The sequence below is a fragment of the Pogona vitticeps genome, chromosome 6, assembly GCF_051106095.1.
Source record: "Pogona vitticeps strain Pit_001003342236 chromosome 6, PviZW2.1, whole genome shotgun sequence".
In the NCBI taxonomy this organism is placed as follows: Eukaryota; Metazoa; Chordata; class Lepidosauria; order Squamata; family Agamidae; genus Pogona; species Pogona vitticeps.
The window spans coordinates 99,452,105-99,469,933 of NC_135788.1; the positions used below are offsets into that span (position 1 = coordinate 99,452,105).

General features: G+C 41.5%; 1 protein-coding gene across 1 annotated transcript; it reads right to left on the reverse strand.

Moving 5' to 3' along the window:
- Positions 1-1,254: 1,254 nt before the first annotated feature.
- LOC110079148 (all-trans-retinol 13,14-reductase) lies at positions 1,255-15,910 on the reverse strand. The gene is made up of 11 exons (XM_073004380.2): positions 15,645-15,910; positions 13,599-13,781; positions 12,618-12,847; positions 10,888-11,083; positions 9,388-9,585; positions 7,366-7,488; positions 6,654-6,792; positions 5,119-5,228; positions 4,210-4,376; positions 3,284-3,443; positions 1,255-2,192 (listed from the first exon to the last, which is right to left on the reverse strand). The coding sequence occupies exons 1-11, from the start codon at positions 15,817-15,819 to the stop codon at positions 2,047-2,049; spliced, it is 1,827 nt and encodes a 608-aa protein (XP_072860481.2). The 5' UTR covers positions 15,820-15,910; the 3' UTR covers positions 1,255-2,046.
- Between the last annotated feature and the right edge of the window lie 1,919 nt (positions 15,911-17,829).

Below are 17,829 nucleotides of genomic sequence, written 5' to 3' on the forward strand. Positions count from 1 at the left end.
TCATATTTGGGCAGTCTCTGCAGCCAAGTTGCAAGCAATCCCCAGCTTTCTAGTTCTAAACAAGCATCTTTGTCACCCCATCGCTCCTCCTCCAGATTGAGGAGCTGATCTGTTTCCGACAGCCCCGCAGATTAACCGCTATTAGTAGCACCGACCCTGTTCATCTGATAATGCTCCTGGTGCTGTTGGAAGTTGCAAGCAACCTCAGTTACCTCCTGGGGGCAAAAATCTTTTCTTTGCAGGCAAATCTGATGTAGTTGAAGAAGACCAGAGTATGGTCTGCTGCCTTTCCCCTCACTGCCCTGATGGGGCCAAAAAGCCTGCTTTCCGGCTCCCAACTACCTCAGTGCCCAATGGGGCAAGACATGGTACTTTGCTGCTGCCAACTACCTCAGTGCCCGATGCGGCCCCAAAAGCCTGTTTTCCTGCTGCCAAACTCCTTACTTCCATGTATAAGACGACCCTCAATTTTTGGTCTAAAGATTTTAGATAAAAGTATCGTCTAAAAGTATACACAGAAATAAGTTGAGTCTGAGTTGGGTTGCTAGTGTGACTTAAGCTGGGCTCGACAGCGAGTCGTGACTCATCAGTCCCCATTCCTGCAAAACAGAATAGGAACACAACAGGAAACAAACATGTTAAGCCAATTAAAATAGTGCGTAAAAGGGCTTTGCACAGAAACTCCCCTGCACCACCATACATACCCTTATTCTTGGAAAGCGATCATCATGATGTGGAAACAGGAGAACATTCCCCCATATCAGGTCCAGCGCAAAGTTGGAGGGAGTGTGTGGCAAAGTGCCCTCTGGAGGACGCAGTCCTTCTGTCAATGACCTCACTCCTGGAATTCTCTCACAATGGCACCAACACTCAAATGAGGGCTGAAAGTTGTGAAATGAATTTTCCAGAGTGCCTGATGTAGGCTCACATCAGAGCAGTGGGGGACATGAAAATATTGGCTTAGGCATCCAATGTGGGGAGCCTGAATTAGTACTGGTGGCACCAGAGCTCTGAAACTGTCCTATAACACCAAAGGATTACCCCAAGTAAGATTTTTGGAACCGCTAGCTTTTCACCCAAATGCTCATGCCTGAAAACTGAGTGGCAACTTTGGTAGGCAGACTTAAGTGTGAGAAAGCCCAGGTGTGTAGTGGTAAAGAGAGAGATATGAGGCCATGCTGTCATCTTAAAATGTATAAAACAAAACAATCCCTATTTCTCATTTCAAATGAGAAAAGAACAAGAAACACAGTATAGGAAATGAAGTGTTTATTTCTCCATGAGATGCATGGTTAAGCTCTAGAATTTGCCAATACAGTACTAAGATGGCAACCCATGGTTTTCAAAAGAAATAAGACAAATTCATGGAGCATAATGGCTACTAATCAATATGCCCATATATTACCTCCGCAATACTGTATAGAGGCAGAATGCTTTCCATTACCAAATGAATCTGCCAATACCAAGATGGCAAACAATTCAGATGGTTTTCAAAGGAAATAAGACAAATCCATGGACCATAATGGTGACTAATCATTATGACTACCATGTTTCCCTGAAAATAAGACAGGATCTTATAATAATTTTTGCTCCGAAAAACTCATCAGGGCTTATTTTCAGAGAATATTTTGTTTTTTTTCATGTATAACAATCTACATTTATTCAAATACAGTCATGCAGTCTTCTTCTGGTTGCTGCACAATGGCGGAGGGTGGCGTTTCACTTAACTGGGGCTTATTTTTGGAGTAGGGCTTATATTACGATAATCCTGAAAAATCATACTAGGGCTTATTTTCAGGTTAGGTCTTATTTTGGAGAAAACAGGGTATGTATTACCTGCACGATAAAGAGGCTGTGCAGTTCTGAACACCAAATAGTGGAGAAGAACAGCACAGGAGAGCTGTTTCCTCAAGGCCTAACATTGGCTTTCTTAAGGCATCCAATTCTCTACTAGGAGAACCAAGACCATGGACTAGATAGGCCTTGTGTTCCTAGGACCAACGTGTAATAGGTTGGTTTTTGAGAGGGTAGCTCCAGTTGAGATGACTAGGCCTCTTTCTTGTGGTTCAGTGTGTTCAGCTTCCTCTTCAGTTTGAGAAGGTCCAAGTAAATGTTGCGTCCAAGCACAGCAGAGGCACAAAGCAAGCCTCCATTCAGAGCCCCTGCAAGGCCACAGCAGAAGACATCTTGTCCTAGATTGTGGGGATGAAAAGATACACCTCAGAGAAAGTCGCAGGGTGTATTCACACAGATGCTAGTTTCAGTTTACTGAGGCCTTACATGTTCATTAACTCCTGGGCAGTTCCCAGTGAAAGAGGGACTGACATGAGACAGAAACCTGAACACTGATTCCTCTTTACCTGTTCATTCCCAAAGCTATATTTTAAAAGTGATTAATTGTCCCTATTATTGTTTGAAGAAAAAATAGTCATCATTAAAATTATAATTATAGAGAAGTAACTCTTTGCTTTCTCTATTCTTAAAAGGAAGTAAAAATTCCTTCTTGTCAATTTCCAAAAACTAAATAAACAACTGAATGAAACAAAACGGACTCCCTTTCTCCTCCTTTTCTTCCCCCATCAATACGCACAAATCAACAAAAGGCACAGCACAAGGCTGTGCTTGGACTGTGACATTACTGAAAAAAGTAATGAACGCAGTTACAGTTACATCATAAAAGAAGCAGCTACCTACACATTACAGTTGTAATGTAACTGTAGCCCTACTCAGGCATTCTGTCTAAAGGTTATCTAAAGACAAGAGGAAAACAGCGTATTAGCTGTTTTCAGCTTCGAAGCATCATCTCCTGAATATAGAGGCTCTCCACAGTATTCTGAAACCTGATTTTCATGATTAGTTTAGTTAACCATGTGATTGCGTAAATAGGGTTATAATTATAATTGTGTGTCATTGTTTCCAAATTATGGCATTCCCTCAAATGTATTTTTTTTAAAAAAAATTAGAAGTGGTTTACCCTCTTTAAGTCACTGTGCAGCTTACCTAAGGCTGCACAGAGGGTGGTGCATGTAATCCCACTAGCCATATACTTTCCCAGGATTCAAAACTCCTGACCCCTGACTTTGCAGTCAAACACTGCATATGCACTGATGTATACAATCTCTAGGTTATAGTTATACCTCCATTACTGGAAAAAAATGAATTATCTACAACTAACTAGTTAGCTGAAAAATGTAATGAAACAGTTGCAACAGTAACTAGTTATTTCCAGGCTGTGTTCCCCTTTATCTGTTTAAAACATGTAGGGGATGAAAAAGCCACAGACCTGTTAAGTAGAGATTCTGGACAGGAGTCTTGGGTCTCATGGCAGCCATAACCAGTGGATCAAAGCGGCACAGATCATGCTCAGCTCCATACATTTCTCCCAGAGGAGCAGCTAGATAGTACTGGTTGGTGAGTGGAGAAGCAGCTTCCATAAAGTCTATCTAGAAGTAAGAAGAAAATATAAAAAGAAAGGCAATTATTGTTAGGTTTTCAGTTTGGGGAACTGCAGAAATAAGTCCCAAATGTGGGCACTCTAGTAATGGCAGGGAGTATGTTGTAGAGTTGAAATTAGGGTATGATCTACATCTGTTTTGTTGACAGCTGATCTGTCTGTGGTGACACACATCCATTTGCATTACTGTAGTGTACTTTATGTGAGGCTGTTTCTAGAAAGTGTTTGGAAATTTTGATGGGTCCAAGTCTCCAAAATCTTGTGGCCAGATTGCTGACTGGAGCTGGTTAGAGAGGGGATAGAAATACATTGCTACAACAGAGACACTGGCTATTTTTCCAGTCCCAGACACAATTTAGAGTGCTAGTTATGATCTATAAAGTACTACATGTCCTGGATCCAGACTATCTAAAGGACCCTATTTCCTCATCAGAGCCTGTCCAGGTCTCGAGACCTTCATGACAAGCAAGACATTGGCAAGTTTGGCGAGGGCACAAAAAAGGGCCTTCTTGGTGGCTGCTCCCAAGCTGTAGAACTCCCTGATGAGTAAGTTAAGGTTGCAAGAGAAAAAAATGGCATGTCATAGAAATCCTCCCCCAGATGAATCCTGCCTCTAATAAATGTTTTGAGGATTTCTCCTCTTGAAAAAACCTGCTGAAATGATACATCCATTTTGTTATTCCCCCAAAAAAGAGTAGAGGCATTAAAAGACACCTATGCACTGCTCTCCTCAAAGGGTACTGCCAAGGCCTTACCTTGTCACTGAGCTGAGGGAACTTTGCCAGAGCCACATCTAGGAGCTGCTGGGCAATCTCCATCTTAAAGGCATCATATTCAGCCCCTCTGTTCTTCACACGACCTTCAGACCATTCCTCAAACCACTTGTAGTGAGCCATGGTGATAAGGATCATACAAGAGTGACCTATAAGTACCAGTAAATAGTTGCCAGTAACACCAAACAGAGAACTATAAAACAGATTTCCCTCATAGTATCAACAGGCTATACAATGAGTTGTTGTTGGGCTCATTCATTTTTTAATCCATGTTTGTTTTTCCTGCTTTTCAGTGTGCTTGTTCCCTACCATTTTCATATCAATCAGATTGTGAATGACACACACAAAGATAACTATTGCCATTATTTTAATAGACATTTTCACAACATGCTATTGCATCTTTCATTATTCCTCTGTGATGTTCCACGCATTACATATATATTTAATATAAAATGCACTCTTTGGCAGCTAAAACATGCCCTCTTATATCCATTTTGTCATGGTTAGTGTGCTAACAAGTTGAATTCTAAGAAGTGTACAAAATGAATAATTATTCTGCCATTCTGGTCCACGTATTAGTTTTGAGGATTAAACTGGCCACGTTGTTTAAAAATGGTGACTGAGGAAAGCCCTTCATCATTTCTATGATAATTAGACCAAACTAGGGCTTCATAACTGAACATCCCCTGTTTCTCTCTTTCAGTCTTCCTCATTTGTATTTTCCCATGACATTTTTCAGTTTGCAACTCCTTTGAGGTAGGGATCTATCAAACTCAGTCCTTGTCAAATGCCGTATAGATGGTGCTGTCTCTCTCTCTGTCTAAAAATCTAGTAATAACAATGGATGTCGCCTCTTTCCAATTTATTACTTTCTATCAAATAAAAAGATACCTGGGTGCCTTTTTTCATATATAGGATCCTTGGCTGATGGGAATGTGACGTACACCATAGGGAGGTTAGCACTCACTTCTTCTCTAGATAGGGTAGCATATTTTGAAGCACTGTAGATGATGAAAGGAGAAGTGTGAAAGTCCTCTCCGAAAGCAGCAGCAGGAAGCACAGAACAGTCATTGTTGGGATAGAAATTTTCCTGGCATTTGGGGAGAACTAGACCCATCTGGAACACCTGACAAGATTCCGGTGGCAGCTCCCTGTCATGTAGAAGGTTGCCAGAGAACCATCCCTCATCATCTAGTCCAGTGGACTGACAGGCAGATTGTCTCTTCTCTTACCGAAAGGGACAAAGAAAAACTCTGATCTCTAGCACTGCTGAATTTTGAGCTGGCAGCAAATGAAGCACTAGGGCCTACAAAAAGAGTTCATGTGGGCACATGTGGTTTTGGCACTGCATGTCACTCAACCCCGAACTAAGCTGATGGTAGTCGGCCTAGGCCTTTCACAGCTCACCAACACAGGCCTGCAGCTAAGTGTTATTCTTACATACGCCTTCTCCCACCTAGATCTATTCGAGTCACTCACTATAGCCAGGAAAGATGGCTGAGGGGCCTAATGCCGAGAGGGGTTCCAAAAAAAAGAACAAGAAATCGGGCCTTCTCAGCAGTGGCCCCTCAACTTTGGAACAGTTTGCCATCACAGATCTGCCTGGCACCCTTGCTGGGTGTCTTTAAGAGCCAATTAAAGAGCTGGCTCTTTAGGCAGGCCTTCCCTCCTACCAATACTTGAGTTTTACTTTTTTGCTTGGCCTTTTGCTTACTTTTCCATCTTGATTAACATTTATATTGTCGATTTAAATGATTGTTTTAACTGTTTTTATGCATGATTCTGATGTGAGCCGCCCGGAGTAGATGCAGTCTAGAAGGGCGGGATAAAAAAAGCTAATAATAAAATAAAATAAAATAAATAAATAAATAAAATAAATAGATATTCTGTACCAACTAAAGGTAGGCACGAACCACCAGTTTGGAGCTTCATGCTGGTTTGTTTGCTAGCCAAACAGTTGTTCGGTGCTTTCCAGCCCCACCTCCTCTGGCAGCCACCCACTCAGAGGCAGTGCCTGGAGGAGGCCGAGCAGGGAAACCAGGGTGTTGCCTCTTTCCAACCACGTCCCAGAGGAGGCATGGCTGGAAAGTGCCAGACACCTATTTGACAAACAAACTGGCATGAATCGTAGAACTGGCCATCTCTAGTAGCAACTGCTCCAAATAGATCTGAAGGGACAGGCTCAACTGTTCATAGGAACGTAAAAGAATTTCAGCAAAGTTTCTCCTAGTGTTTACAATGGGTTGGATGTACAATGGGCTGGGGCTGGAGGGACAACCCATGAGATGGAAGGGGTCTCCTCATGGAAAAGCAAAATATGGCCAGATCCCATGGCACTATGTGGAAATCTTACATGCATTCCATAAAAATTGGAAGGTGGGGGGGCAGGAAATTAAAATAAAATAGAGAGACCAGTTAATACTTACATGCCATCTAGGTCATTATGTTGATAAATCCAGTAGTTAGACGACTTGATCCCAAGCTCTTCTTTGGTCCCTCGAAGGCCTACAAAGACGATGAAGGACCCCATGCTGTGTTGAACCAAGCCAAGTTGGGACTGGATCTCTGAGTGAATTACAAAAACACATCAATGAAAGGGGCCGACACTAGAATGGATCACAATTACACTTCATTCACGTTCCTCCTGTAGCTTGTCATAAACAAGATATCATATCCAAGACACCGTTTATTTACAGAAGCATTCTGTTACAAGAAAAATGAGGGTAGTGGGAGGAAAACTGCTAAAGAAAAGCACAGAAGATTAATGGCTATCAAATTTAACACACACACACACACACAGCCCACGAAAAAATCATGAAAGGCATAGCTAAGTAAGTATGTTGACTTATTTTGACAGTTGACCTATTCCAGTGACAGTTTGCAGATGGGTTGACTACCTACTTGCAAACTGTCAATAAAAGAAACCATTTAATCTCTCTTGGGGGCAAAAGATATCCCACAAAGGCACTACAACTAAGAAGGCCTTTCCTTCATGTTATCACTTGCACACCTCCTTTGGACGAGGAATTCTTTGTAGACCCTCCAGTGTTGACTGAACTTGATGGGCAGGTTCAGGTAGACTTAGTCTTCCTACTCAGATACCTAGGGTTTTATAACAGACAACAGTGTTCGGTTTACCTGGTTTGCTTCTGATCTGAGGAGGCAGCAACTTCCCAAAAGTATTGAACAGGCCGGCATCGGAGATCACCACAGGAGCATACACTTTTACATCGCCACCATGTTTCTTCTCTATGCTCACTCCTAGAAAAGATTACTGTTCAGTGAGGAGAATGCTGGTGTATAATTTGGTACGTTTTATCTAGGCTGCCATGAGATGGAGACTTAAGACTACAATGATCATGGAAGACATGTGCCAATCAGTTAACAATTGCAGAAGGCCTGGGAAGTGACATACATTTCTTCTTTGACCAAACTTCCTTTTAGCTGGGAGTCCTATTCCTAGACTAGGATGGGAGTCTAATTCTTCAACCCTATGGCAGCAAATATTTGCTTAACTTTTGATCTCCTGGGTTTTCCGTCTCTTCCACTGCACGTTGCTAATTCCTTACATTCTGCTCGTGGGCTCCAGCTTACACCTGCCTATCTGCCTATCTGCCTATCTACCTATCTACCTACCCTTCCATCCATCCATCCATCCATCCATCCATCCATCCATCCATCCATCCATCCATCCATCCATCCATCCATCCATCCATCCATCTATTCATTATTTAAACTATTTTCACCCCACTTTTTTTTCCTTAAGAAGGGCCCAAGGTGGTTTACATCATTAAAAGACAATATTAAAAGCAAAAAATAGTAGGTATACAAATACTAAAAAAGATCAAACAGCTACCACCGCTAAAAGGCAGTTAACAAAAGCAACACGAAAAATGCATCCAAAGCAGTATGTATGTATGTATGTATGTATGTATGTATGTATGTATGTATGTATGTATGTATGTATGTATGTATGTATGTATGTATGTATGTATTTATTTATTTATTTATTTATTTATTTATTTATTTAATTTATATGCTGCCCACTCTACCCAAAGGTCTCTGGGCGGCTTACAACAATTAAAATTCAACACAATAAAATATAAAATGATTAAAATACGATTAAAATACAAATTAAAATTTAAGTTGCCATCATCAAGACCCACAGTTAATGTTATTTCAATTAAAAGCCTTCTGGAACAGGAAGGTTTTGACCTGGCGCCGAAATATCATCAGTGTCGGCGCCAGGCGAATTTCAGTTGGGAGGGCGTTCCATAGTCTGGGGGCAGCTGCCGAGAAGGCCCTTTGTCTACAAGCCATCCCTCTTACCTCCTTGAGGGATGGCTCTTTCAAAAGGGCCCCCTGGCTAGATCTCAATAGCCGGGTAGGCTCATATGTATGTATGTATGTATGTATGGATGTATGTATGGATGTATGTATGGATGGATGGATGGATGGATGGATGGATGGATGGATGGATGGATGGATGGATGGATGGATGGATTTTTATCCCACCCTTTTAGACTATGTCTACTCAGGACGGCTCACAATAAAATTATTCATAAAACAATGAAAAAACCATGAATAAGGTAACCATCTGTTTAAAAACACAACTCACCTACTTGACAAAAGTAAATACGAAACTCATGTAAGTGTGGTCATATCTAACTTTAGGAAAAATGGTCAATGGAAGAGGAAGAGAGACTGGGGGAAGAATTTTGTTTTTGTTTGCTTTTTTACATTAATTTACCAAAATGTGCAACTTCCTTCATCACTGGGATGGACAGAATTTGAGACTATTTTTAAAAAAGAATGAAATATGGGAGAAATAGAAGCCAAAAGATTTATCCACCCAAGCCCAAAGCTTTGAGTGCTTGAGTGCTTAACTTTAGGTTTTGATTCCTTTTACAGGAAATCATGTTGCTTATTGCAGATAGCTGTTCTGTGGTCCTCTCCACCCTGGGAAGGGCTGCGCCTACATAGTCTGACCAGCACAAAGAAGAAGAATGTTGTTTCCATAAGAACTTGGACTTGACAAATTTCTACCTCTTTAGGACAGAAAAAACTTTAAACATCTGAACAAAGAAATACAAAACAAAACCAACAGAGCTTCCTCCATTCCTAAAACATAAACCTTTCCAAATCCCTTCCAAGACCCACCTATAGCAGCACCGCTCTCCGAGAGCAAGATCTCAGTCACGCGGGCCTTCATGAGCACGGTGCCTCCAGATCGCTCAATCATGGGGATCATGTGGAAAGGGATTTCGCTGGGCCCCCCTTTTGGGTACCATGAACCACGTTGATAATGACGGACCAGCAGGCTTGTCATGAGGAAACTGGAATCTTTGGGAGGAACTCCTGTTTAGTGGGAACAAGAGGTTGAAAGAAGGGGGAAAGGATCTCTGATGTCTGAAAGAGAAACATTAGGAACTTCAAAGAGTCTTGTAGCACTTTTAAGATTAACATGGGTTATTTAGCAAGCATTTTCATGGATGCAGGATGCAGCTTTTTTCCTCCAATCCAATTTCTTTTCCTCCACTGCTAGGACTTCTACTCTTTTTTTTGAGAGAGAGAGAGAGAGAGAGAGATTGTAAACATGTTAAGCAGCATTTCTTTGCAGCTTGTTAAGGTAGATCTGCTGTACTCTGGATAGCTACAGCAGACGTTGCCTTACCAAACTCCAAACAAGGGCTAATTTCCTCCCCCCTCTCTCTCCTAACTTCTATGTGATCAGCTAAAGAGAAACCCAGCTTCCAAAGTGCAAATTCACAGCAGATTAATTTGTATTCTCCCTGCTGTGGAGTTGCACCCTACATCCTAAAATGTGTCATGAGACTATGTGTTGTTTTTGCTGCAGCAGACTAACACAGTTACCTCTTTGTAAAGAAGCACTGCATGCAGAAAGCTGGCAGGCCAGCCAGCCAGCCATTGTAGCACATGATACTGCTGAACTACAAACCTCATGGATGGGAAAGGATCCCCTGAATAATCCCCATGAGAACTGAGTTTGCTTGCTGGCCATGGAATGCTGATTGATTCTTGAGGCTGATGGAAGACTGAGGGGGCACACAATGTGTGAAGTGCTAACAAGCAGTATTCTACACTGCAACAATTAGTTGCAGTCTTCATTTCTAGTACATATTATTGGTTACTACCAAGTCATTTACCCTGCACTTGAAAGCACAGAAATCAGGTATGCGAATAATAGGATCAAGGGTGATCCCTACTGCATGTTCACTGAAGCTTAGACACAATACTTTTTGGAGTAAAACGCCCAAACTACTCTAGCCAGTCTGCTGGGTGAGGTATTTTGGGAGGTGTCGCCCTAATACCAAGCTCTTATCGACAACAACTCCAAACTCTGCTGTTCAACAACACACAACCATTTCTAAGGGCCAAAGCACAAGATTTTCATGCTCAACCTGAAGTACCAAGGATTGAACTTGGAACTTCTTCATGCAAATAGATACTTGTCTTGCTGAACTATGGTTCTGATGGGTTTTCTCGCAATCCTCCAATGATGTTAGCAGGAAAAACCCTCCATGGAGGAAAGTGACAGTAAGATAGGCAAATAAGAATATATGTGTTATTGAAAGCATGCCACCTCAGAAAAAAATAACCAGAGACAGGACATACATCCCCATCCCCTTATTTCCTCACCATAGAAGAAGTAGCTGAAGACGGCTCGCAGGTCCTGGCAGGTGGTTAACTGCTCCACAATCTTGCTTTGGCTGGAAGTTGCCAACCTGAAAACAGGTGAGACCAAGTGAACAAGGCCCCATTGGATCAGGAATGCAGACAGCCACATGGGAATCATCTTCAGGATGGCCAGCAAAGGTATATGCCGCCTTACAATCTTTGGGCAAGAGAATGGGAAAACTTAATTTAAAAATTTGTTGCATGCCTATTTGAGCTGAGCTGAGATGGGCTTTAAATCTGTGTTCCTAGGTTGTTTGTCTGTAGTCCTGATGCAGTGCATGGAACTGTAGATTCAAATTAATTTCATTAGACGGTAGTCATGGCCAATAGGAAAATCATGTCACTGTGACCTATAAGTAAAATTTAAAATGCATCCTGTAAAAGTGTTGATGATGAGGAATAAGATATTTTTTCACCTCTTATCATGGTGTCAGGCAGATAATACATATGAGCCTTATTGGTTTGCAATAGGTCCCTGTTCCTTAGGAATGTGGTGGCGCTGTGGGCTAAACCGCAGAAGCCTGTGCTGCAGGGTCAGAAGACCAGCAGTCGTAAGATCGAATCCACACGACGGAGTGAACTCCCGTCGCTTTGTCTCAGCTCCTCGCCAACCTAGCAGTTCGAAAGCATGTAAATGCGAATAGATAAATAGGTACCATCTCGGTGGGAAGGTAAAACGGCGTTCCCTAGTCACGCTGGCCACGCGACAACGGAAAACTGTCTTTGGACAGGCGCTGGCTCTATGGCTTGAAAAGCGGGATGAGGGCCGCCCCCCAAAGTTGGACATGACTGGACTGAAAATGTCAAGGGGAACCTTTACCTTTAGGTCCCTGTTCACTTCAAGAACCAAAATCAATGGCCAGAATCCTAACAAAGTTTATGTGAGGTTTGTGTGACTTGCTAACTGGCTAACTACAGCTACCGTAATTAATGAGTTACTGGAATGTCTCTTAGTCATGTGTCTCATCATGTCCCTGATTGCACAACCAAGATGCACCCTGGCGCCTTGTCAACAAACATCAGCAAGTTACACAACCTTACATAATAGGATTCTGCCCAATGGGTGTGTGTGCGCATATGCATACATATATGTGGGCATGCACCCAAAACACAATGATTGTGGTTCATCTGAATGCATTGAAATCAACTGGAAAATGCCTCTTTGGGGAGACTGAGTCATGTGCTAGAACTTTGACATCATGGAAGGTTATGATGAGTTAGCGAGAATCACAGCAAAACTGATAAGTATAAAGCTGGAGTCGGACATAAAGATGTTGGAAACTGTGTGTTCTGATCTCATTAACTTTCACTGACAGTCTCACTTTTAAAAGCCAGTTAGATACAATGTGTAAATAAATGGTTGTCTTAGAAAGTATAAGTTGCATATGAACTTCAAAGCGGGGAGTTAAAACCAAAATTGGATTTAAAAAAAAAGGGTTGCAAGTTGGATTGGGAGAAAGTGCAACAGAAGTGAGATGGAAACATTTAAAATCCCCTAGTGAATGTAGTAAATAAAATATGTTAAAACATCCCTGTTCCAAACAAAATAAAAGTTAACTTGTGACAGATAGACACGGCCACATGGTCACCTGATCAAACAGCCTTTGCAGTGATCTCCTGTGATGTTGGTCTTGAGCCCCCAAAGCTTTCAGGTACCCCACTTAGGTATAAAAACCAGCATTCTCTCTCACCGAAGACAGCCTCATGAATTTTTCGATGGCCTCCTTTTCCTTTGGGAACTGCCTCTCCAATTCCTCCACGAAGGCCTTCTTCCCAGAGTACAACTCGTAGTCTTTGTTCCCAAGGGTTATAACATCATAGGGATCTTCCAATTGAACCCAATCAAGCTGTCCATTGGTGAGCTGGTCCATGATCATCCTTGTCATGCTGTTTTCATGCACCTCTCCCACATAATGAATGCCTAAGGAAGGTGAGGACCAAAAGTAAGAAAACAGGAGGGGAGTTCTGTAGAGCAGTGGTCCCCAACCTTGGGCCTCCAGATGTTCTTGAACTGCAACTCCCAGAAGCCTTCACCACCACCTCTGCTGGCCAGGATTCTGGGAGCTGAAGTCTCAGAACATCTGGAGGCCCAAGGTTGGGGACCTCTGCTGTAGAGTGAACAATCATTTCAGCAGCCATTGATCCTTCCGTTTTGCCTATGGTTAAAGCCCCGTACATCTCATAACACACTAAGTGCATTATGAAAACAGTGACATTTTGTTCCATCACAGGCATTTTGCGAAGGCACCTTCTACATTTAACTCAAGGTCAAACTCTGTATTACAGATAGTATTCCATTAGAAGCTAACACTGTGTCAATTTTCCAGTAACTTTAAATGCTCTTTAAATGTACACATGCAAACATATTTTTTTTCAAAATATGCCTCTCTTTTTTTAACAGACATCACTTATTTGATCTGAAAACTCTGTCAAAATATTTTGGAACTACGAAGTCTAGTGGATAACTAAATCCCAGTCCAAATGTTCTCTTCTGGGGAGTGGGGGGGGGGGTCAGGTTGGCAAGCACTGGAATGTGTAAAGATTGTGAGTTTGTGAGATTGTAACTCAAGTACTGCTAAATTCTAATGTAAACAAATGCAGCAAGGCCACTAGCAGGGGCCACCTCCTTCTCACCAAATGATCAGCCACTTAATGCTAAGATGAATCCTTACCGACATCAAATTCAAAGCCTTTTTGTTTAAAGGTGTGACAGCATCCTCCGGCCTTGCCATGCTGCTCTAACACCAGAACCCGTTTCCCAGCCTTTGCCAAGACCACGGCCACAGACAGGCCTCCGATGCCACTTCCAATCACTATGGCATCTAGGTTGGATGGCACTGCATCCAGTGAGAAACCTAAGGAGAAAAAGACGATGGAGGAAAAGAAGAAGAGAATCAAAGAGCTACAAGTGAGGTTTTCTGTGGGATAAAATTAGTTCTTTATCAAGCATGAGAAGAACTGAAAGAAGGCATTGAAAAACATTGCATTCCAAAAACTAATTAAAATGAAAGAGGGGGAAAAAGCCCTGCAATTCATTTGAACCTTTGAGCATTTAGAAAACTTTAAAAAGATCTATTTTTATTAAATTATTTTAATAAAAATAGATTATTTGCAGAGTTAATGGGGGCAGCAAAACCCCAAACTGAAAAAAATTGGTGCTTCATTTCATTGTAGCAAAACGGGTTGCGTGAACCGAAGCACAAACCAGCCTAGATTGTGTTTTTTTCCGGTTCGTAGTTTGGTTCAGTCCCATCTCTACTCACTAACCATTATAACAACAATAATCCAGTAAGGTGGACTAGTATGGTGGACTAGTATTCAAAACAGGTGGCATCAATCTGAAACAAAAGGCTTGTTCTGAATGTTTTCATCCCAAGTGGCATGTGAAGAAGAAAACAAGGAGCTACAGAACAGCCATGAGTACAAATAATAATCTATGATATAAAAAGAATGCTTACATACAAGGTAACAGAATGTCACAAACCATTTATATACAGTCAAGATGAGCACTTCTGGACCGTGAACAATGCCAGACAGAATATGTTTGTACATCACTTTCACACATTGATAATTACAGTGTCTGCCATGTGGGTAGTACTGGATAGAATCTTAACAGGTTACGAACAAATGATCTTGCGGATCACAACTGAAGGAAAGTCAAAAGAGTCTGCCAGAAGCGAGCTCTTCATTGACACAGACTGACAAATCAAACATAAACAAACCAAATAGCCAAAATATATGAGCTAGATGTGACTAGTGGTGCTGTTTTGTTGATCTTCATTAGTAAGACAGGTGGCTGCAATCCACACAGCATGTTTTTGCAAATTCTCTTCTAATACCGGAAAAGATTTAGGTAAATAGAAGGCAATAACATGGAACATTAAAAAATGTTAAGGGAACAACAGTACACGGCAATAGGCTTGTACAATAAAGAATGCTGTACACCTTCTGTAAATTCCCGCAAGGGAAACAATATGCATGAAGTTGTGTTGTTATTTCCCTTCCTGGCATTTTCTATCAGCCCTTGTTTTCTTTTTTCTTCAATGTACTCATGAAGGTCCTGAGAGCTTTGTTGTGCTCTGCACACTTTGAACGGAGAAAATTTCAAGTCTCCGGGGCAGCTAAAATGATCAGGTAGCAAGTGAGGTGAAAAATTTAAGAGCCTGAGGTCCTGAAGATCTTCTACCAGATGCAATTAACTGATCAATTTAAAATTCTTACACATTTTTAAAAAATGGAATGAGCCATAGAAAAAAAGAAGAGTGTGTGTGTGTGTGTGTGTGTGTGTGTGTGTGTGTGTGTGTGTGTGTGTGTGTGTGTGTGAGAGAGAGAGAGAGAGAGAGAGAGAGAGAAGACAGATATTTTTCTGTTTTTTTCCCCTGTGTAAATGCAGCAGTTATTCATTTATTTATTATTGAATGAAATCTCAGCTGTCAGATTTCAGACAGTTCCACAGTCCAGGAGTCTCCATTTTCTAACCTTCCAGAAGTATCAGATTGCAGTTCCTAATACCCCCTTCCCTCCAGCAATCATCTGCAAGTCAGAGACTCTGGAAACTGGGAGGCAGCAACATTTGGAGATCTAAAGGCTGAGAATCACTAGTAGTTTTATTTGTTTTTTTAGTCCAGTCACATCATTTGATTCCTGCTCAAAGCTGAGAGTTTGTCTCGCTCAAATCCAGCTCGGTTCACATCTCTCATTCATGAAAGCCCACTTACCTCTCTTGAGGACCTTTTTGCGCACTTCGGGGTCCATAACTACTGGTTCGGGGGAGTGCAGAATCAGCTGGCTAAAGGGGTTCTTCCCTGAACCATGGATAAGATAGAAGTAAATAAAAGTGGGGATCCCAAGAATGACGAGCAGGAGCAGCAGCAGGAGCAGATACAGCCACATGTTTCCCTGCCTTTCTGTGTGTGAGAGTGAAAGAAAGCAGGAAGGAAGCGTTTGATGCTTCCCACACTATAACGCCTGCAACATACCATGTGACCATCCAGGCAATGGGCCAACTGAGAGAAAAGGTATTTACATAACCCTTTACTTAACAGGCCCACTTCACAGCGGTATAGATGGCTGCAGGAATATTTTACAAAGAGTTTTTATGCAATGCATGCTAGCTGATAGATGTTGGGGCTTGTAATGAAAAAAAGTTTTTTTCTGATGATCTCCTCATGGAAAAGGGAAGCAGTCAGAGAAAGCAGAGCCTGCCCACACTGGCATGTAGTTATGATATATAGAACCCTTATGGCACCCTTTGGCATGGGAAAAAAAAGGGACCTTGTCTGTTCGTGTTTCTACTTAGAACAGTCCATCGTTCCCTTTTAAGAGCTGACCCACGTCTTTTTGGCACAAGCACGGGCATGCAATCTTTTTGGCACAATTCATTGAGATGCAAAATAGCTCTTTGTTTAGCCTTCATTTGTTGTGGGGGAAGGAGGAGCACTGCAAATGGCACATCCTCTCCCCACAGCTCACCACACCCTTTTTAGCTGGATCCATCCTGTTCCCAAAATGGCCAGTCTGGACAGGGCTGACATGGCCTAATCACTCTTATTGATGGAGAAAAAACAAGGAAGAAGAATACCAAGCATGCCTCGAGAGGTGTAGTGGGTCCAGGGCTCACAGGGTGGCCACCTGTAGCAATATAGCCCAGGATGATTGTGTGGCCTGGGTAGTAGATCTTAGGGAGAGATGCTCTGACAAGTAACAAGATCTCAACCCATTTACAGCTTTGTAAGTTAGAGTTAGCACTTTGAATCTGGCACAGAAGCAGACAGAAAGCCCATGCAGTCTTGTCAGGATTGGGGAAATATGATTGTATTTAGAAACTCCTGCAATCAATCTGGCAGCTGCCTTCTGCACCTACTACAACTTCCATATTGCCTTCAAAAGTAACCACATACAGAGCACTAAAGTAAATTTTTCGTGAGATTGCCAGTACATGAACAAGTGCATCCTTTCCTAATAATATATCTGGTTTCAATCCACAGTTCTGGTTCATGATTAATTAGTAGAGCAAATCTGTTCTTTATGTGGACTTTAAATTAATCAGAAATTCGTTTAAATTATATTTTGGCACTAGGATTCTTTTAGAACTCTTCTTCTGCTTTACTCTGTCAGAGATATAGTGCAAAGCGGTGAAAGGGTGTTCACCCTACCTGCTGGTGATATCCAAGTCTCTTGGACAAACTGCCCTGTTACCTAATGGTTGGACCACTGTTCCATGGGGTGGTTGGAAAGGGGTAGAAAGGTGCCTAGAATGAGGGGTTGAATGTAATCTCTAATATGAGGCATGAAACATGTGGCAATGGAAAAAGGAACACTCTTTTCTTTTTTTTAAACTTTTAATCTTCACTGCATTTTAAAAAGAAATTATAAAAATAAGTAAATAATTGCCACAATATTAGCACATAGCCAAAATAACTTTCTACTGTCTCTTTCACAAAATACTAAGTCTTTAACATTTTTTACTTCCTTATTTTCCACCAGACATTTATTTTCTTCGCAATCTTAATAATACCTTTCTTAATTCTTATTTTACATCCATATTAACAATCTGCCTTACTTTGTTTTTACTTCTGTTGAGAGCAGTTCTGCTTCTAATTTAAGCCTAAGTCACTTGGTACAGGTTTGGAATCTTTCTTCCATTTCTCTCTGAGATAATTCTTTACTTTCCCCCATTGAGATTTGTGCTCCATTCTAGTCTTTCCTTTCAATGAATCTGTTAGTTTGCCCATTAATATTAGTTCCTCTAATTTTATTAAACAATCCTCCACCAAAGGTTCCTCCTTGTCTTTCCATTGTTTTGCCACTTGAATTCTGGCTGTACCTAATATGTATAAACAATTTTTTTTTCTCTTGTCTCGAGTTTAACTTTACCATATTGAACAAATAAGTTTCAGGTTT